Raw genomic sequence first — 22,755 nt, forward strand, 5'->3', positions numbered from 1 at the left:
AAAGCTCAGATCCTTGGGACTTTAAAAATTGTAGTCTGCAATATCTGAAGAAAAATTGCAATAAGCTCTGCACAGTGAGAGCAGGGGAATGATTGGGGGTGGGTGGGGGATAAATATACAGACAGCTCATTTGGAGAATTAGCTCATGCATGGATGGCTAGCACTCAACAACAAACTAGTGTGCTTTTTCAAATTAAAATGTGTGAAATTACCTTGAGAAGAGGTGACAGTAATTTACCACTCGTGAATATCATCAAGCAAATAATTTGACGAATCTGTGCAGAATCTCCTTTTTAGTTTACATGATTAGGAGCAAACATCAGAGACATCAGACTTTAGTTAATTAGCTTTATATAAAAATAACGCACATGAAATTCCAGAGGAAAAACAAATTCATAAGGGGTCCTGATTAGTCAATCAGTACGAGGGCGGGGTGAAGAGCGATACACCAGGTGTCACAATCCTATTTACAGACAGATCCCTGAAATTGTGCAATGTTCTGCAGAATTCTCCACATTCTGGGACAGCATAGGAGGATTATTTTTCACAAGGTCTCCAGCAGTTCCAGAATTCTCTTTTGTTCGCTCTCCCGGACCTCCGCACTCTTCCCATCGCCTATGCTCTCCGAATATTCTGCAAGAGATCAGGGTGGATTGTGTTGAATACCATAAACCATTTACATATCAATCTTTCGGTTAAGACTACCTCTCTTGTAAATATAACTGCTGGCACTACACGAGGCAATGTTCTAACATTAGCTAGCATTTGACTGAAGAAATGATCAAAAGGACCAAGGTAACCAAAAAACCAACAACTTACACAGTTAAACAGAGGGCATGTTAGGTTGCCCTAATCTGCCTAATAGATCTGCAATCAAAAATTGGAGAAAATTGCCAGACCGTTGCCTGTGTGTATCCAGCCTAATACCTTGGCAGTGACAGAGTTCCAAATCAGGAATGAAGTAGACTTTGCTAGCCAAAGCTCCAAATCATGAATGAAGGAGACTCTGCTATGGCCAGTGAGCAGTGCTGTGGAGCCTGGTCTTACATTTTGATGTTAGTGGAAATTGGGGACACACAATAGGGTCACCTTTAGGGCTGCAACTAACGATTATTTTCATAATCGATTAGTTGTCTGATTATTGTTTCGATTAATCGGTTAATAGCCTTAAAAAAAAAAGTATGGTGTATAATTTAGTTAATATGTAAAAAGTTTAAAAAAATGGTAATGTATTCTTAAATATCTCTATGCAGTGGTAAATATAACCAACTATATTGTTAAGGAGCAAAATCTCTAATCCACAGAGAATGACAGAAGAGATATATTGTATATATTATTACTGTATATTAGAGGTTGAATCTGGTAAATATCAGACTCTGAGATAAATTTTTTTTTATTTAAAGAAAAAAAAAAGTTAGGCCTCTTTCTCACGGGGCGGATCAGTGATGATCCGCCCCGTGAACATCCGCTGGCTCAGCGGGGATCGCTCCGCCGATCCCCGCTGAGCAGGAAGATGACAGGTGCATCGCTGCACACTGTGCAGTGACGGACCTGTCAGAGCGCCGCTCTCCCCTATGGGGGGATCGGATGACGACGGACCGTAGTGTCCGTCGTCACCCGATCCGAAAACGGATGGAAAAGTAGGTTTTTCCTCCGTTACACTTTTCGGATCGGAGCGGGGTCGGATGTCAGCGGACATGTCACCGCTGACATCCGACGCTCCATAGGGATGAATGTATGTCCGTTTTTCATCCGAAAACGGAAGGATGAAAAACGGACATACGGATCGTCCATGTGAAAGAGGCCATAGACTGTTTTGCAGATTTTCAAACAGAACTGTAATATATTATATGCTGGCCATACAAAAACAATGTCTTCCTTCAAATAAAATGTCATTTTATGAACGTTCGTTCGATTTTCTAATCGTTCGTGTTGTCAAATCGACATTCATTTTTAACCACAGTGACGGGAAAATTTGGAAACAATAGAAAACTTCTTGGTCAAAGGAATTTATAGACAGTGTATGTGGCTTTCGTTCAGAAATAACATTCATTTTGAAACAGAATGTTAAAAGCAAGTGACATTTTCAAACAAAAATTCTTTCATTCAGAGAATGTAAAAAGATTTTTCTTATGAATATTCTTGTCTGAAAATTGATCTGTGTGGTCAGCATAAGGCTCGGTACAACACCTATGCAGTTTGCTTTTGATCTGTTTCTGCAGTGCTTTTTGCTGTGCGTTTTGATTTTTGCGCACGTGATTTTGCACCTTTTTTTGGCCAATTTGTTGGGCAGATTAAAAAACACAAATTGCTGCAAAGATGCATGACATGCTTTTCTTTAGCTTCTCCATTGAAGTCTATTGAACCAAAAAAGCACTGTTTTTTGTTGAAAAAAGTCCTTGACCCTTTTCAAATACGCATCGGCTGAAAAAAGCATAGATGGTAAAGTGTCCCATAGGAAACCATGTAAATGAACTGTAGTGGGTTTCTGCAAAAAGCATCAAAAAACACCCAGGTGTGATCCAGGCCTAAGACGCTTACTAAAATAATTGGGGTAAGAAAAACGAAAAATTAGGCCTTTATAGTACAAAAAGAGCAAATCTCTACTGTAAGGGGTTCCTTTTTTACTGTAGAACTGTGAAAGTAATATTTACAGTAGCGATTATTTGCTCTTTTTGTACTATAAAGGGCTAATTTTGCTTTTTTTCAGCTGCTGTTGAACTCATCCAATATTATCTTATGTGTACATGTACACAGGCTCGTTTAATATCGTTTTTAGGCAGTTGCGTCTTTTCTTTGAAGGCAAAAAAAAAAAGTTTCCGACGTTTCAGATGCTAAACGCGGTTCCAGCATTTAGCCGCGTTTTCGTTTATAAGCATTTTTAAAAGGTGCCCTATTTTTTTTTACATTACAAAACTTAAAAATTATAGCAAATGATGAAAAGCCACAAAAAAAAAAAAAATTTTTAAAACTTGTACATGCGAGTAAAAGTAAAACATGTATCAGGGAAACTACGCAGCTGTACATACATGTTGGAAAAATAGCCTACAGACATACGCTGCACAATCAATGGATAAGTCCAGTAGCGACGAACTCTGGTCCTCGCACGCAATTTCCGAAGTCTTTCCAGCCTCATCAATAGCAATGTCAGGAGCATTTCCTCACATGCTAATTATGGGATCCATAGTAAAAGCACCGAAATTGAGGGAGATACAAGTTACACTGCTGCTCTCTCAGCTGCTGCTACTCACTCTGGTCTAACAGAATGGCTGAAATAGTTAAATAATACTGTTTTTTGTGCTTTGGGAGGGTCTTATGATGTTATCTTAAATAAACGCTCCTAGATTCCTAAGGCCACTAAACGCGGCTAAAACGGGCGTTTTTAAACGCCGGTTTCAAGCTGTCAAAATATCGTTAAGAGGTTGCCTCAGCGTCCCGTGTACAATAGGCCTTACACAAGCTGACGTCCATGTACAACACCATAGGGTGTTTTGGAAGTGAATGGATTGCTGTAACATAAATGCTTCTAAAAGAAACTAGAGGGGGAGAATTATGGCGTTGGCATAATGATCCAATGGATTCAGCACTTTGACCTGCAATAAATTATGCAAAAAAGAGTTTTGACTGGCTCCATACTTATTTCAGTATTAGGGAGACAGAATGATCCTTTAAATATACAGCTGAATATTGCACAGAACTGCATCTAATTATATCTTCGGATCTATAAATAAATAATTTAGAAGTTCTCACAAAAGGTAATCTCTGCTTAGGCATTTTCATTGTATGGTTGTATTGGCCAGGCTCGGTTTACGTTAAATACATAAGCGGCACCCCTATATGAATTTTCATGAATAGTCAAACAAGCAATTGCTGAACTGTAAAAATGTACGTTAAAAAAAGCTACATTATGTCAAATGTACATATAAATAGCAAGCTTTAGATTTGTATTTCCTTAATTTATGCACCAGCAAGGTGGCATTTACAAAGGAAAGCAGATAATGGTATCTGCTGCCAAACTGGATCCTACAGTGCTCATTTGAGTCTCGTCTGCACAACGCTGCAAAGAACACTTCATAATAGGAAGAAAGACCAGTCACAAAACCTTGACAAGTCATGTGACACTGGGCTGTTCTCTTCCTGCACCCCAATGAAAATAATAGGTGCTTTGCTTTCTTCTGAGTCCTTAAAGAGGAACTGCAGTCTGCTCACATAATTTGTAATAAAAAACATCTTTGCCATTCTGAAGCTTCCCTTCAACCACTTTGCATATTATTTTATATATACTGTGATTCTGTACTTGCCAAATATGCTGCAGAAATCTCCCTCCACTAAATCTGGCTGCAACCATTTTAACTGTTGGCAGCTGAAGCTGCTGCCTGTTCACTACCTGGATTTACACAGACACACACCTCCAGCTCTGCAGCTCTCATTGGCCCTCTAATGGCTCATCCCCCCCCATCCCCCCCTTCCTGGCAAACTCTCACAAGAGAGAGCTGTGCATGATGTCATGAGCCTAGGCTGTTTACCAAACAATAAACAGGAAGTGGGCTGTATAATGTATTTACTGGCAGAAAAAAAAATGTTTTACTATCCAAAGTTAAAACAACAATGGCAGAAGATTTAATAGATGGAAAAATAAAAAAAATGACGGAAGGTCCGCTTTAAGCACATTGTTGTGTTCCTTCTTTTTTTAAAGCAACGATTTGGCCCCAGTACATGCCCTTAGAGGAGAGGAAACTAAGACTAAGACTATGTGACAGCTCTGTTATACTCACCCTTCAGTATGTGCCGCATAATCTTTATGGAACTTCCCCTCATGGTCAAAATCTGCATCACCCTCTGTCGGGCCTGAACAAAAAGCAAACATGTAATCATCTGGTATACAACTGGGAACAGGCATACAAGTATGAACGTCGTTATGTAGATCACTGGCAAAAAAATTATATTATAACACACATAATATTATATATAATTCATATATATATATATATATATATATATATATATAAATTTTTCGGTACCCCCCGGGAATTTGTGATTTTTATGTTTGTTTTGTATGTTTTTTTTGTGCCCCCGAGTATTCATGTCAACTTATTGCACTCCTTCTGTGGTCAGGAGGCAGCCTAAATGCCGAGAATGTCACTTACGGTTCTCGCGAGTCAGTTTGTTGACATGGCTGTTACGTGAGCAGCAGAGATGGTTTTTTTAAGAGCCTGGACAGTGTTGGCTCCCCACCTACTGATGAAGTACAATCACAGGATGCAATGCGTATAGGGGGGTGGAGCCGAGCCCATGACATCATCTCGCAGCCATCTTTGATTATGGTGTGGTAAATTGGGAATACCAAATAGAAGCCTTGCTGTTTTTTTACTGTTGTAAATGTTTTTAATCCTTTGGGCTTAAATAAATGATTTCAATGGAGAGCACTATGGGTCTGTTTTTCTGTTTTAAGGTGATCCATAACTTGTAATAAATGGTCATACTGAATCTGTGAGAGTGAGCTGCTCATGGACTCAGAGGAGGGCCGTGAAGGGGGATATAAGCGAGTAAAGTTGGCTGATATCCTGAGCACAATTTTACCTTTTGCATGAGGTCAATCAGTGAGGTGAGCAGGTTATTCACCTATTCTGGTGGAGGCACCAGATTAAAGATATTATTTTCAGGAGTTTCACTGCGGTGATGTGATTGTATCACAGTTTATTAGTTGCACTACACTATTTATTGGTATATGAAAAAAAAATAGAAATATATAGATATATCTATATATATTATAAAATAAATGAGAGCGAGAGAGAGAAAAAGACTCAATACAGGCAGCAGCATCCGCCTTCTTTACTTTCAAACTGGCACCTGCCAATTTGTAGTGTATACACAAACTCAAATAGGTAGAACATTTCAAACAGATGATTCCACAGCACCCAGTCATTTTTTTCAAATTAACAAGAACATATACTATAGTTTCAAAAGTACAACTTTCTTCTTCAGGTAAAGCAAACAATACAATAGCAAACACATGTCTGCCCAACAGCCCAGATGGAACCCCACAGTTGGAATTACCATTGGCCAGACATTTCAAGCAACGTGGACAGTCTGTGTCCCAGCTTGGATTCTTTGTAATTGATCATATAGCACAGCCAAGCAGAGGAGGTGACAATGAGTTATAATTAAAACATAAGAAAGTGGATGGATATCAGACTTAGACACCATTTCTTCATGGGGTTTGAACATTGGTTTCAATTTACATTTATTTTTCTATTGTTTATGTCAATTTAGTGTCTTTTTTTGTTAAGGTTTAGCTTTGTGAATAGCCAGATGGTGCTGCAACTATGTGTCGTTTAGTTTTGTTTGAATGAATTCTAGATGGACTGCCATTTGTGTTACCGTAATTACTGCAGGCAATACTTCTTTTCGATTTCAGAGTGGGGCGGATGTGTTCCCTACTGCATATGCTTGTTTTACCTGAAGGATTGCTTGTGGATGGGAAACATGTGCTTGATGCAAGAGTTCTGCTGAATATTGACAATATGCTGCAGAATCATATGTATGACATTTTTTATACATATACAGAGATATGCAGTATATTTTATATATAAAGCGATGTGCAGACTGTTGGCGCTATTCAAATCCTGTATAATGAGACATATGTATTATATAATAAATAAATATATTATATATATATATTTATTAATTATATAATAAAAAGGAGTACACCCCTCACATTTTTGTAAATATTTTATTATATCTTTTTATGTGACAACACTGAAGAAATGACACTTTGCTACAATGTAAAGTAGTGAGTGTACAGCTTGTATAACAGTGTAAATTTGTTGTCCCCTCAAAATAACTCAACACACAGCCCTTAATGTCTAAACCTCTGGCAACAAAAGTGAGTACACCCTTAAGTGAAAATGTCCAAATTGGGCCCAAAGTGTCAATATTTTGTGTGGCCACCATTATTTTCCAGCACTGCCTTAACCCTCTTTAGCATGGAGTTCACCAGAGCTTCACAGGTTGCCACTGGAGTCCTCTTCCACTCCTCCATGACAACATCACAGAGCTGGTGGATGTTACTCCTCCACCTTCCATTCTAGGATGCCCCACGGATGCTCAATAGGGTTTAGGTCTGGAGACATGCTTGGCCAGTCCATCACATTTACCCTCAGCTTCTTTAGCAAGGCAGTGGTCATCTTGGAGGTGTGTTTGGGGTCATTATGTTGGAATACTGCCCTGCGGTCCAGTCTCAGAAGGGAGGGGATCATGCTCTGCTTCAGTATGTCACAGTACATGTTGGCATTCATGGCTCCCTCAATGAACTGTAGCTCCCTAGTTCTGGCAGCACTCATGCAGCTCCAGATAATGACACTCCCACCACCATGCTTGACTGTAGGCAAGACACACTTGTCTTTGTACTCCTCACCTGGTTGCCGCCACACACGCTTCACACCATCTGAACCAAATAAGTTTATCTTGGTCTCATCAGACCACAGCACATGGTTCCAGTTTGCAGGCTTTCCAGTGCATCATCTTTAGAAGAGGCTTCCTTCTGGGACGACAGCCATGCAGACCAATTTGATGCAGTGTGCGGCGTATAGTCTGAGCACTGACAGGCTGACCCCCCCACCCCTTCAACCTCTGCAGCAATGCTGGCAGCAGTCATATGTCTATTTCCCAAAGACAACCTCTGGATATGACGCTGAGCACGTGCACTCAACTTCTTTGGTCGACCATGGCAAGGCCTTGCTCTGAGTGGAACCTGTCTTGTTAAACTACTGTATGGTCTTGGCCACCGTACTGTAGCTCAGTTTCAGGGTCTTGGCAATCTTCTTATAGCCTAGGCCATAATTATGTAGAGTAATAATAATTTTTTTACCAGATTCTCAGAGTTCTTTGACATGAGGTGCCATGTTGAACTTTTTTTGACCAGTGTGAGATTGAGAGCGATGACACCAAATTTGACACACCTGCTCCCCATTCACACCTGAGATCTTCTAACACTAAATGAGTCACATGACACCGGGGGGGGGGGGGGGGGGGGGGGATTTGGCTAATTGGGCCCACATTTTCACTTAGGGGTGTACTCACTTTTATTGCCATTAATAGACATTAAAGTGGTTGTAAACCCTCAGGGACAACTTTCACCTATAGGTAAGCCTAGATTAAAGCTTACCTGTACATGCTTGCAATATCTGTTTAACCTACACGGTTTAGGAGATATTTGGAAAAAAGACTGTACCGATGTCTACGGCACATGCACGCCGTAGATAACGGCGCAGGCGCACCGAGCGTGCCGTTTGAGGGCGATCGTGCCGTCACTGGCGGCTCCCGCGCACGGGAGTGATGTCATTGCGGCTCTGGCCAGTCACACAGCCGGAGTCCACGAACACAGAAGTCACTCCGGGAGACATGGCGGCGATGGAGGAGGGGAACGAGGACCGCTGCGGGGGCTTCGATCTCAGGTAAGCAATTCATAATGAGCTAGTATGCTATGCATACTAGCTCATTATGCCTTTGTCTTGCAGGGTGTATTTTTTTCTTTTTTTCAGTGGGTTTACTTCCTCTTTAATGGCTGTGTGTTGAGTTATTTTGAGGGGACAGTAAATTTACACTGTTATACAAGCTGTACACTCGCTACTTTACACTTTTGCAAAGTGTCATTTCTTTAGTGTTGTCACATGAAAAGATATAATAAAATAGTTACAAAAATGTGAGAGATGTACTCACTTTTGTGAGATACTGTATATATAAATACACACATATATATACACAAACTCATTTAATAACAGTGTTAATAACTTGCATTTTCCCATTTTAAAAGTCCTGCAAAGCTATGACTTTTGTACCCTCCCCTCCCCAAGTCCCTGTGCTCTGGAATATATAAAATCAGCTCGCCTCCCGTTGCTGTGGTTACCTGTGGCAGGTTGCTGTTGCAGATTTCTGCAATAATGGAGCACAGCAGTTGAAGCAGAAACAGACCGGCATCCAGCCTGCGCAGGTAAAACTCGTCCTCCAGATCGTCATCTAGAATTTCACCACGACGCACCATGTCCTGGGATAGCAGAAAAGAAATAGTAATAAAGAAAGGGTTACGTGTTCTGTCCTACAAGACAGAGGCTGCCTAAGTATTAAAGAACAACTCCAATGCAATCGCAGACCTGAAGCTTATTGCTCTATTAGTCCTTTATTGCTCAGACAACCTGAAAAGTTTCTGTGCCTACCCCCCTTCCGCTGCAGCCAAAGGCCTCCAAAAACCCTACAATGCTGCACAAGCTACATTATTTCTACACACAATAAGCATAATCAAGTACAAAAGAAGGGAAGCAGAATTTTGGCTCTCGATTCAAAGTACTTTTAATTTGTTAAAGAGATTGTGTTATACTGATTTCTACCATTTTAGTGTTTTTTTTTACACTGCTACTAACAGCACTGAAATATTTGCTCATCATATTATCCAAAAACGTCTTGATGACGCAGGCTTGTTTCCTAAAGTGATTGTGTTGCTATTTTCAAGCGGAACTAAAATCCTAACACAAAAGATTGCTAGGAGGTAGGGGGTTTTTTTTTTTTGGCAGAAGAGACATGCAAAGTCTCTTCTGCCAAAAACACACATCCTCTATTACTCATGAAGCTTTTTTTTTTTCCCTGTGAACAATCCCATCTATTTTCCAGCATCAGTCAGATGCTAAAAATGGAGCTGGCAACAATGTAACTCCTGGGTGCATGTGCTATACCATCAGCTGCCACCCAATGGCTGAAGAGGAGCTACAGGAGACTGGGAAGGAGTAGTTTCTGGGGAAAGAGCATTGATAGACCCTGGATCGGTCAGCACTGGAGGTGGCCACTTTCTTAGATAGGTGTGCCATAATGCAAACTTAGGCTGTGTATACTTGAACGTCATGGCAAGAGCCCAATTACCCCTTTAGTTTAGTCCTAGAAAGTCCTCTCCGCAATGAAAAAGGTTAAAGGATAAGTTCACCTTATAAGAAAAAAAAAATGCACATATTCTTGCAGAAAAAAAAAGTGCATTTATTATTTTTTCCTGCAGGAGCATGGAAGGCATTGCACCAGTGAATCAAGGGTGCAATGCCAGTCTTCTGCAGACAAGCCCTGCAGCTTTTAACCTGTATGTCCGATATGGGCTGGCTGTTTACAAGCTGCAGGGCTTGTGAATAAACCACAAGAGCGCTCATCAGTGCCCTCCATTCAGAACTACAATACAGTAGTAGTTTTAGTCCATTTCCTGCACCCCCTGTCACATTTTAAAAACAGCGCGGCTATGCGGGACTCTGTCCACACAGCCGCGTCATTTATTCAGTTTCATGGCGACAGTGGGTGCGGGGAGAAAATCTCCTGCCCACTGTCACAGGGACGGGGAGAGAGGCTGCAGGAGCTGGAAGATGTTACATGTTCCACTGTAAATACAGGTAGCTTATGTAACATGTTCTGCAAGGTGAACCTTTCCTTTAAGGCCTCATACACGCGGACGTTTTAAAAGCAGCTTTTTTTTTTTAGCTTTTTTTGCTGCTTAAGAACGCCGCTCCATGTTATTCAATGGGCTCATAAACACCATGGCGTTTTTGAGCTGTAACAGGCATGGTCGTTTTTAAGCTCCAAAAAAAAAAAAAAAAAAAAAAAAACAAGGACCAGCGCATTCGGAGGCTCCAGCGCTAGAGCTGTTTTGACGCCGAAAAAAGCTCAAAAATGCGCATTAGCGCTATACGGACGTTTTTTCTTAGCGTCAGCGTTTTTTCTCTCTCCAACCAAAATGGCCCTTCACATGACATTGAACGTTGTTTATTAATTTTTCTTGGAATTGTGGGTAATTTGGGAGTGGAAAATAGCAGAGGGATGTTTTTTTTTTAAAAAAACGCGCCTTAGCGTTGACGCTTACAAGCGACGTTAAACGCGCATTGACGCCAAATCAGAACGCTAATAAAATCATGCATGCTTTTTTCCTCAGGCGTTGTTACTAGCTTTACAGCCCGTTTTTTAAAATGTCCGTGTGTATGAGGCCTAATACTTACACGAGCGGAATGTACGACGGAAGCTTTTCATCGTCTATTCCGATCGTGTGTAAGCCCCATCGGACTTCTTTTTTTGAAAATTCTGACAGACCTAGAAATGGAACATGTTCTAGATATTTCCGATGGAACCAATTCCTATCGGGAAAACCAATCGTCTGTATGCTGTTCCGACGGACCAAAAACGATGCATGCTGTGAAGCAAGTACGAGACGGAAGCTAATGAACTTCCTTTTTCTAGTCCCGTCGTAAGTGTTGTACGTCACCGCGTTCTGGACGGTCGGACTTTGGGTTGACTGTGTGTAGGCAAGACCGCTTGAATGGAATTCCATCGGAGTTTATTCATACGGCAAAACCATTCGTGTGTACGCGGCATTATGCGTCCAATACTTCTGTGTGTGTCGGATACCTGGTCCCCTTCTGTACCCTGTGGATTCATCCACTTAGGAGATAGAGGAAGGCACCACAAAGCACAGAAGGGTACCCAGGTTCCACAACACCCAAGTGTGCAAATGCAAGATTATATCATCAAAAAGGTAAAGTTCAACTGTATGTACAGTGGAACAGATAAATGCTATTAGTTTTTTTTATCACAAGCAGAACTTTTAACTCTGTAGGGCTTCCTATAGGGGACTTTCAGCATACACAGCTCATTTATGAATAAAGTTTACACAATTCTATCACATTTTGCCAAACCTACAACCAAAGGTTCCTGGAATGTTGCAAGACAAATGGTTTTCTCTTTCTAAACAAGAATGTACAAATCTTTGAAGAAAGGAAAAAAAAAAAAAGTAGTTTTGCTATTCTGTGCACTGCTGCAGTAAATAAATCAATAATTTGCCGATTGAACTCAACCCTCTGCCCACATTGCCTCTCTTATTAAAAAGAGGATTTTCACTTTCTCCTCTGGGGAATAAGGTAAAGCTGATGTCATCTACAGAGCTTATGAAGAGTTTCTTCTCATCAGCTTGGAGATGGGAAAAATGGGAAAATAAAGTACTGATAGCGATTTATACCAGCACAGTTGTCTGTCTTCTCCTATGAATATCCAGCTGCAACGATCAGCAGGGTTACAGGAGGCAAGTACAGCCCAGAACAGAAGAGTTGCCCGTCTCAATGTCACACCTTTAACAGGTAGGGAATATGGAGTACGGCCCTCCAATGGATATGAAAGGCAAACTCCCGCACTTAGGGTTAGCTTGAAAAAAATTTTAAAAAAAGGAAGTACAAAAACTAACATGTTTTTCTCCTTCTATTTTCTTGTCTGCCACCCGCACAGCATCCAGATATTTAAAATACAGCTCCATCAGACGATCGACCTGTGGAAAAAAAAAAAAAAAGACTCAGTTACCATAAAACTATAGAAAGTTATGAGGAAAAGGACAGTTTGAAAGAACTTGTGAGACTGCGGACTGATCACAGGTACAAGAGGACCTGATCTACACACTGACCTTCTCACAATCATTCTCTGTGAACTTGCTCAGAAGTCTTGTCCTCTGTTGTGCTCTCAGATTACGAAGCAGGGAGGCCAAAATGGAACAGACATGCTCTGTACAGACAAAAACAAGTTTTTTTTTTTGCATTTTGCTGGGAAAAAAAAAAAAAAAAAAAAACTTATAATAAATATATATATATATACACACACACACACACATACATAAGATTACCATAAGTATTGGGATGCCTGCCTTTACATGCACAGGAACTTTAATGGCTCCAACTTTGTTGGCCCACCCTTTGCAGTTATAACAGCTTCAACTCTTCTGGGAAGGCTGTCCACAAGGTTTAGGAGTGTGACTATGGGAATGTTGGACCATTCTTCCAGAAGCGCATTTGTGAGGTCAGGCACTGATGTGGAGGAGAAGGCCTGGCTGGCAGTCTCCGCTCTAATTCATCCCAAAGGTGTTCTATGGTGTTGAGGTCAGGACTGTGCAGGCCAGTCAAGTTCCTCCACCCCAAACTCGCTCATCCATGTCTTTTCGGACCTTGGTTTGTGCACTGGTTCAAATACTTGGTGGAGGGGGGATTATGGTGTGGGGTTGTTTTTCAGGGGTTGAGCTTGGCCCCCTCGTTGCAGTAAAGAGAACTCTTAAGGCGTCACCATACTAAGACTTTTTGGACAATTTCATGCTCCCAACTTTGTGAGAACAGTTTGGGGATGGCCCCTTCCTGTTCCAACATGACTGCACACCAGTGCACAAACCAAGGTCCATAAAGACATGAATGATCGAATTTGGGGTGGAGGAACTTGACTGGCCTGAACAGAGTCCTGACCTCAACCCAATAGAACACCTTTGGGATGAATAAGAGCGCAAACTGAGAGCCAGGTCTTCTCTCCAACATCAGTGCCTGAGATCACAAATGTGCTTCTGGAAGAATGGTCAAACATTCCCATAGACACACTCCTAAACCTTGTGGACAGCCTTCCCAGAAGAGTTGAAGCTGCAAAGAGTGGCCCAACTCAATATTGAACCCTATGGACTAAGGCAAGGATGCCATTAAAGTTCATGTGTGTGTAAAGGCGGCATTACAATACTTTTGGTAATATAGTGTGTGTGTATATATATATATATATATATATATTTTTTTTTTACAAAGGCGTCCTCCACTAGTTACCCACACACTCACACGTATGGTACATAAGGTAGTAGGAGGCCACCAATAAAATTAACCTATAATCCAGTGGACTGCCATAAAACATTTTTCTACTAAAGACAAACTGTTTCTCAGACTATGTTGTTTATTAGTGAGAATTGTGTCCTGCGTTGAGTATTCTACCAAAAAATAAAAAAAAATATGCTGTTTGTGATTCAGATCCAATACGACTGTGCTTTGCCATAAAGGTCAGAGCCCGGAATGACAGCGGCATTTCCTACTGGGAGAGGATTGAGTGCACTGAGGGTTTTAGCTTCCTGTCATCAAAAACTGACTAACAATTTCACCTGGGACTGCTGTCTAAAAGCAACATGCGGCGGGTGCTCCTGGGTAATCAGATGGATTAGCCTGCTGTGAAAGCAGCTCCCATAAAAGCCCGCTAGGATTTTCTGGCAGAAGACAATAAACATCCTGCATGGCGTTCACGATAAGCTGCTTGCTGCAGTTCAGTGCAGGGCATGTCCTTCTATGATAGTTTGCCATTTTGCTTTTAAAAGTACACTCCAGACAAACAAAAAAAAAAACTTAGCATTTATACTGACTTCATCAACCTGCAGCCTGCTTCTTGTTTTTTCACCTGCCATTCATTCTCCTCCTCATTAAAGTGGAGTTCCACCCAAAAAAAATGTAATTTATGTGCATTAAAAAAAAAACATTTGGAGAACATTTTTTTTTTACTCACCTCTAAATGCCTGTTGCTAGGGGGTCCTTTGTAGTCTGCCTCCTTCGGTGCCTGGGCTCTTGACGTCACTTCCCTCAGCGCAAGAAGGGAGATCAGCTCTGCCCCCTCCCTCTTGTCAATCATCCGGGACACGTCACAGGTCCCAGATGATTGCACAGCCAATCACGGCAATCACGCCAATCATGCACAGTGGGTGCCCGGCTGTGAAGCCACAGCCGGGCGCCCCCAGTTACAATGCCGGCGCCGCCGAGCGGAGGGGGAGACGAGCAGGGCTTCGTTCCCCCACATCGCTGGACCCTGGGACAGGTAAGTGTCCGATTATTAGAAGTCAGCAGCTGCAGTATTTGTAGCTGCTTTTTTTTTTTATTTTTTTTTTTTAAGTGGAACACCGCGTTAAACTAAGAACTACAGCTGTCAGTTTCTTTACCTTCTGGATAAAAAAAACAGGTTTTTTCACTGCCTCTTCCCCTAGCTACCTACTGCAGCTTTGCTTATCTGCTGGCACACAAGACTGCAAAGTACAGAATCATGTAACAAGAGCATACAGTCCTGCAGAAAAGCAATTTGACAAATCTGTAACATGTAGGACAGGGGTAGGCAACCTTGGGGGCCTCCAGCTGTTGTGGAACTACATTTCCCATGCGGCGTTGCAAGGCTGGCAGTTACCATTACTGCCAGAGGCATGGTGGGACTTGTAGTTCTGAAACAGCTGGAGGGCCCCAGGTTGCCTACCCCTGATGTAGGAGGTCAGAGGTTTTTTTTAACCAATATTTAATTCGAACTCTAGCTGAAACATTTTCTTTTTAGAAGGTAGACGGTCAGGCTTTTATATTCCCCATTAGGGAAATTCTCCCTTACCATCTTACCTTGAGAAAGGATAGGAGCTTACAGGAAAGATCACACTGGAACACCAATACTGGTGACCTCTTTCAAAAATGTAATTTCTCAGGAGAAGTCCTCTCACTTTCTAGACAGGAAGCAGAGGGAAATATAACCTTTTGCATACTCAATTTGCTGGAACTTGCAGGTGTCCCCCCACCTTCCTTAGATAAAGGCGATGAAGAGGTTTTACTTTTTACTTGAGTACACAGGACATAAAAACATGCTACAGGTTAGAGAGAAGCTGAGGGGTTGTCCTTAAAAATAAATGAATGCAGAAAATTCCCCACAACAACTTGATAAAAAATAATGTTCTTTACCAAGAAGCATACATTCCACATTAATAAATGATGCTACCAAAAACTAGTGTGTGCTGTAAATTGCCTCCAGCATTGTTCCTCTTTCGGAGACTGCCATTTTGCTGAAGCCCAAAGTCCCTGAGTAGCAGTAAATCTTTAGGCAGTCAGCAGATCGGCCTCTAGTGGTTCTGGTTTTCGGCACAATGCCAATAGGAGAGCAACTGAACATGTGCAGAAACAGAACACTACTGGATTTTAAACACCTATTTTCAATGCTGCACATAGCTATACCTGCAAAAGGGGCCAGCCTGAAGTGATCTAACAGGACTTAAAAGTTGTTGTAAAGGCTGAAGGTTTTTATAGAATGCATGAAGGTAAAAAGCCTCAGCCTCCCTAATACTTACTTAAGCCTGATCTCCATCCAGCGATGTGCAAGAGAGCCAAGACTCTCCTGGGTCTCTCTCTCCTCATTGGCCGAGATGCAGCAACAGGAGCCATTGGCTCCCGCTGCTGTCAAAATCAGTGAGCCAATGAGAAGGGAGAGGAGGGCAGGGCCGAGCCACGGCTCCATGTCTGAATGGGGACACAGAGCAGCAGCTCGGCTGCCCCCATAGCAAGCTACTTGTTGTGGGGGAATTCAGTAAGAGGGAAGGTGCCAGGAGAACCCGCAAAGGAAACTGAAAAGAGGAGGATCTGGGCTGTTCTGTGTAAAACCATTACACACAGCAGGTAAGTATAAGATGTTTGCCATTCTTAAACAAAAAAAAAAAAAAAAAAAAGATTTTAATAATCACTTACATTTTTCCACTTGAATGCGGTTATGTATTAAAGAATCATTAAATGTATTTAAAAAAAAATCAACCAGTTAAGTGTCTGTATTGGTATCACCTATTATAAAGCCAGATTTATACAGCAGCACTCATGCTGCAAGAGGGTGGGGCAGCTCTAGGAGCCAATTAGGAGCCCATCAGGTGAGTTGCAAGCAAATATGTTAGTAAGGAACAAGCTTACTGGAGAAAAGAGCAAAGGGTTGAGCTCTTCAGTCTGCGGTTGGACAGTGAAGGGGCAACCACAGATTGGGGGAAGGGTAGTGACCTACCTGTATTGCTACAGTAAAGAATGATCACATCAATAGCCTGCCTGCTATTTCTGCCACAGATGTGCAAATCTCAGGACAGACAGAAATACAAATCCTTTGGCAGTTAACAAGCTCCCATATACTTCAAGTGCAGAGGTAGTTGTTTTGTAGAGTTCAGCTTTAAAGTTAAACTGAAAAGGACTTTAGTACTGCTGCAGTGTTTTCTAAATTGGGTTTGCCGATTGATTTTACTCGATCTCAGAAGCTGCTCTTCAGTTGAGAGAATAGGTGCTTTCCTGCTTTCCTAGAATGCTGGCTTTTTTGCAGTGAGTGTGTTGTGTAGTGGGTGGATGTGTAGGAGAGGCACTGCCGGTTCATTATTTTTGTTAGCATCTAACAGAAAAAGCAGGGCGCCCACTTGTCACACAATAAGCACTGCCAATATCAGTTTCCTAACCCTCATGCTCCTTTTCAGAGATGCCGCTCTTCTTCATCTTTTTAGGGGATTTCATGAAGAGTGGGAAGATGGTCCGCAGCCCCAAGATGTCCACAAATTTGTGACAGTTGTCGCTGCCCTCAGGGCCAATCATAGCGTGATCCAACACACGAAGTGCACTGCAGCGTGACATTTTCTTCTCTCTGTACAAGAAAAAGAAAAGTTTTCAAATATTTAAACCTCAGCGGTTTAAGTATCTCACAGCATTCCCATGCTGTTCACATTGCTAATGAAGAAACTATTTTCATGTTTGGTGCTTTATGGTAATAGTAAGGCTGCTTTCACACAGGGCGGGCGTTGATGGGAAAACGCTGCTAGTTTTAGCGGCGCTTTAATGTCGTTTTTGTGGCTCTATTTGGCCCCCAAGCGGGGCACTTTGAACCCCTGCTAGCAGCCGAATTAAAGGGTTAAATGTGCCCCTGTATAGCCGCTGCCGAAATGCTTTGTAGGAGATTCGGCAGCGGTGCCCATTCATTTCAATGGACAGGAGCAGTTTATACACCGCTCCTCCACCGCCCCAAAGATGCTGCTTGCAGGACTTTAATGTCCTGCCAGCGCAGCGCCCCAATGAGAAAGCAGTGCGAGATCCCCAGTGAAAGAGACAACAGTTCATACCTGCCTTTGCGTTTGACTCTCAGTGGCTTAAGCACCTCACCTCACAGAACGTCTGGTGCTTTAGGGCCCTTTCACACCAAACGCAGTGGGCTGCATTTTGAACTGCGCTCCAACTGCATAGGACAAACCAAAATGAAGGTACTCCTATGAGCACAGTTCACATCATTGCAGTGCAGTTCAGCGCAGTTAAAAAAAAGAAAAAAAAAAGTTGAGCATGCTGCATTTTTCCACACCGCAAAAGCAGGGAACCCGCTACAAAGGCACTGCACTGCGCCCCTTTAACTAAGCCCAAAAATATAGAAAACTGCAGTGCAAAATGCATTCAAGCGCACATTAAGCGTGTATCAAGTGCACTTCAAATGCATGTAACCATGCAGTCAAAAACAGGGGAAGAGCACAGTGCAAGTGAAAACAGTTCACACTTGCCTTTGCGACAGACGCTGACATTGATCACTGCTGTACCGATGATCCTGCTGTGCCCTGTGGTCTCTCCTGTCTACTGCTACATCACTACTGTGTCCTGTAATGATGTAGAGGCTGACGGATGGAGTCACAGAGTGCGGCAGGGGGGTATAGGTGTGTGACGATTCTCCCAGAGGATGCGGCTGTTCAGCAAAGTGATGGTTCAACTCAGTGCTCAATGAAGGAGTAAGCATGAACTGTCCATTTTGCGCTGACCACCCACCCCCCCTTTTGTTTTTTTTCAATAGACTTGCGACAGTGTCACTGTAGGTGCATATTTTTAATTCACATGTGCTCCGCAGCCTCAACACTTTGATTACAGACCATACTTGCTTACAAAGATTGATTTAGTTCTATGTATAAACATTTTAATATCACTTAATTTCTCACTCAGGTCTTCTCTCAATCTACAGGGAAGTTGCATTAAAATGAAGGCAAAAGGTGGCCTTCGATCTTCAACTTTCATTAAACAATAGTGTGGAGTTTGGGTCTCTTTGCTTCAATAAAGTCTACCTGGAAAACCGATCGTTTTCCTGTCTTTGCGGACAACACTTTTATTTTTGCTTTTGTAAATTAATGTACACCACTAGGCAAGTTTTAGAAGTCCAGGTACCTTAGCATTAGATTCATAAGCTGCAGCCCTTCTCCCTTTAGAAACCTCTCCCTGTTACTGCTGAGCATTAGGCAAGAGCAAAGACCATCAAACAGATTCTCCATCATCTCCTGCTCCTCCGCTGTGCTGGGATCGTGTCTCTTGAACACCTGAAACCAAAAACAGTTTAAAAGAAGAGCTATTGCTGCAATGTTTTCCTTACAGCAACCTTTTTTTTATATTTCTACAGGCTTAAAGTGTAAGTTCACCTTTACACAAAATCTGTACGGTGAACTTACACTGGCCCCCCCCCCCCCAATCACACTGTACCAGCTTCCTGTGATCCCCCTCAGTCAGACACCGGGCTCCGCTTCAACTGTCTGGGGATTTGAAATCCTTGTGGCTTAATCCCCTATCCATACCTCTCAGTGTGTATGGATATAGGAGGCATTCTAATTGGTCAGTGCCGCCCCATGACCAATCAGGATCCGTCTAGCCCGTCCTGTAATTGCTGGAGAAGAGAAAGCCAGGAGGATTTCAAATCTCTGGACCGGTGAAGCGGCGTCCCAGTGTCTGACTGCGGGGGATCGCGGGACACTGGGAAGGGGGGGGGGGGTCCAGTGTAAGTTCACCATATAGATTTCCTGTAAAGGTTAACTTACACTTTAATTCTGTAGAGACCTGTAGATTAGCCACAAAAGAAGATTAAAGGATAAATTCAATTTTGGAATATGTTACATGTTTCACCCGTTTTGAGGGGGAAACATGTAGCATAATCCAGCAGCTGTACCTTCTCACCCCTCAATCCCCCCCCCTCCCACTCTCCGATGAGACAGCAGGCAAGGGATCCTTTTTCTACACCCACTGTCATAATTTGAAAACAGCATGGCTGTTTGGTGCTTCGCCCACGCACCCGCCCTGATTCATTCACACCTTCCTGTGAATAAACAGACTACAAGTACCGTCATCCATTGGGGCTTACAGCTTGTAGTTCTCAATGAACTATGAGGGTGCTGGTGAGTGCTCTCATAGTTCATTTATCCCCTGCTCTCAAGTAACTGTCTGCCCTTTATCGGAGGTATGGGCAAACAGCTATCCTGAGAGTCTGCAGGAGCCAGACATTGCACTGGCGATCTGTCTCCTTAGAGGAAAAAATAATAAATTACAATTTTTTTACCTGCAAAATAATGTGCATTTTTATTTTTTTTTTTTCAAAAAGGTAAACTTTGCCTTTAAAGCTGAACTCCAGACAAACAGCTAAACATACATTAAAAATACATATATGACAGTTGTTTACCTGCCAAAAGATTTGTGTTTCTGTCAACACTGCACAAAGCCGACCCAAACCACCTCTTCTGGAGTCCCTCAGCTCCTCCTGTTCTCTGTGTGCCACCATGGGAAGCCACTTCCCATGGTGGTGCACTTGTGGGCTCGTTTCCAAGCCGGGCTGTGTGCATCCATAGACACAGACAGTAGATCTGATATATGGTATGCTTACCATGGTATACTTACTTGCTCTTTGCAGTGGATTTGCACAGAGCAGCCCCGATCCTCCTCTTCTCGGGTCCCTCTTCTGTGCTCCTGGCCCCTCCCTCCCGTTGAGTGCCCCCACAGCAAGCAGCTTGCTATGGGGGCCCCCCAAACAGAGTTGCAGCTCCCTGTGTCCACTCAGACATGGAGCTGTTGTTTCGGCCCCACCCCCTCTCACTCCTGATTGGCTAACTGATTTTGATTGACAGAAGCGGGAGACAATTGTGCCACTGCTGTGTCTCAGCCAATCTGGATGAAAGTCCCGTACGTGCGAGACACTCGTGGACATCGCTGGACAGAGATGGAGCTTTGGCAAGCATATGGGGGGGGGGGGCTGATGCACACAGAAAGCTTTTTATCTTAACGCATAGAATGCATTAAAGTGGATGAAAACCCCATTCATGAAATCTGACCTGGGCATTTATCTGTAGTGTTTACGCATCTCTCTCCAAAGCCCTAAGTCCCATGTCTTTCTGCTGCTTCGTTCCTCTGTTATCAGCATGATAACTTCTGACAAGTTCTCCGACACAAGAGATAGAAAAGTTTGTGTCAGGGAGGGAACTTAGAGATAGATAAGCAGAGAGCTTGTCTATTCACAGTACAGATCTACATGTTTCTTCATTCCTCTGCCTATGTGGAGAAAATTTCTAACATGATGTGTACTTTCTAAAGCATATATAAAATGAAGACAGCAGATATACATGTAAAGCTTATGTAGGGAGATTTGTTTCTCTGTGTATCATCTGAGGCTGTTCACTTCACTAAGTATATATGAGAATTTACATTCACTTTAATATAAAAAAAAAAACTTCTGACTTTACAACCACTTTAAATTTGTGTCTTTTAAATCTGTCTGGAATTCAACTTTAAAAGAGCAAGTGAAAAGAACATAGAAGAGTTTAGATGCATTTTTCTTTTTTAAAGTATGAGGGACTTTTTGTAAAGAAATAAGTATGACAAAGGGTATATGTAAAAAACGGTTTCATATGCAAAACTGGTATAAGGAGTACTTATGAAGACGGCACTGGGCAAAAATTGTTATGCAGGAAGGTATCTTGGTATTGAAGCACAGTGGGTGGCACAGGTTTGGCTCCAGCGGACAATGACATGGGCAGGCCTGCATTGACATTCTCTTGTAAAAGCTGAGGCAGCAGTCTACCACCATATGCTCGGAGAGATGCCAAGGTGTAAATGGGCAGGGAGTGGGAGGCCCTCACCGATAACTGCTGAAGCAGCACGTCTATTCCATCCAGCTCCCCCAGGAGTTCCCGAGTGTCTGTGAGAGGGGAAGATAATGTCAGCACAGAAGAATAAATCCATCAGCACAGAGGATCAATACACTGTGACAGGGGGCAAGACAGTACACGGTGCCGAGGATATAGACGAGAGAGTGAAACTGAGAATGAAGAGCAGGCACCTGTATACAGAACTACATCATAAAACACATTGAAAGAGATGAAATTTACAGTGAGCAACCAAATTCAGAGGCAATATTAGGGAGAACTAAAATGGCACAAGAAGAGAGCTGAATGGGAGGAGGCAATGAAGCTGAAGAAAAAGGACAAATTCTAAACTCTAAGAAAATAAGCAGAAAATGACGGTGAATGAATTCATAATCCTCTTACCATCATTGTTCTGTAGAATAATAGCCAGGATTTCACTGCAGTAGAGCTTGTTGGCATCAAATGGCATCTTGGCCTGTGCAGAACAGAAAATAAGGGCATTCAAGCAGCGGGAAACATTAAGAGCAATATGGGAAGCATAGTGAGTAGGAGGCAGTCTTGGGGATGGATAAATGTGTTGCAAACAGGCATTTGGGGAGGAAGGAATAATAAACGTAATGACAAAAAAACAGCGGTCTGCAAGAAAATAAAACGACTGAATGTAATATCTCAAATATGGCATCTTATGTTAGAATGCTGAAAAGTCTGAGCCTTTTTAGATGTTCCACAAACATAAAAATCGAAACGTCCATCAGCGTGATATAGAAGCTGCCTGCAGGTGACACACTCACTATTGCAAAGTAATAAAGAGCAGTGTATAGTCCTAGACATTGGTGCACTGGATGGAGACTGTGGGGTTGATTTACTAAAACGGGAGAATGTAAAATCTGGTGCAGCTGTGCATGGTAGCCAATCAGCTTCTAACTTCAGCTTGTTCAATTAAGCTTTGCCAAAAAAAACCTGGAAGCTGATTTCTATTAAGGATGAGCTCCGGCGTGTTCGCACCCCCCATGTGCAGAGCCCGCCAGGAAGTCGGCACTGCGCTGCGCTAATCACAGGCAGTGAGACAATGTCCCGATGCGCGGCTGCAGAGATCGGGAAATGTCTCACTGCCTGTGATTAGCGCAGCGCCGACTTCCTGGCGGGCTCTACACGTGGGCTGTGCGAACACGTCGGAGCTCATCCTTAGTTTCTATGCAGAGCTGCACTAGATTTTGCACTCTCCA

At 42.5% G+C, this 22,755-nt stretch overlaps 1 protein-coding gene across 1 annotated transcript in view; it reads right to left on the bottom strand.

Annotated features, from left to right (window-relative positions):
• Window positions 1-334: 334 nt before the first annotated feature.
• CTNNBL1 (catenin beta like 1) overlaps window positions 335-22,755 on the bottom strand; it is a 76,321-nt gene continuing 53,900 nt past the window's right edge. The window contains exons 8-16 of the mRNA XM_073606543.1: window positions 21,932-22,004; window positions 21,524-21,582; window positions 18,798-18,946; window positions 17,069-17,250; window positions 12,470-12,567; window positions 12,257-12,337; window positions 8,909-9,046; window positions 4,776-4,848; window positions 335-633 (exon numbers count right to left, since the gene is read on the bottom strand). Coding sequence (XP_073462644.1) covers window positions 545-633; window positions 4,776-4,848; window positions 8,909-9,046; window positions 12,257-12,337; window positions 12,470-12,567; window positions 17,069-17,250; window positions 18,798-18,946; window positions 21,524-21,582; window positions 21,932-22,004 — 942 coding nt within the window. The 3' untranslated portion in view covers window positions 335-544. The remainder of the gene's footprint in view (window positions 634-4,775; window positions 4,849-8,908; window positions 9,047-12,256; window positions 12,338-12,469; window positions 12,568-17,068; window positions 17,251-18,797; window positions 18,947-21,523; window positions 21,583-21,931; window positions 22,005-22,755) is intronic.

Source organism: Aquarana catesbeiana, linkage group LG12, assembly GCF_042186555.1.
Source record: "Aquarana catesbeiana isolate 2022-GZ linkage group LG12, ASM4218655v1, whole genome shotgun sequence".
NCBI lineage: Eukaryota > Metazoa > Chordata > Amphibia > Anura > Ranidae > Aquarana > Aquarana catesbeiana.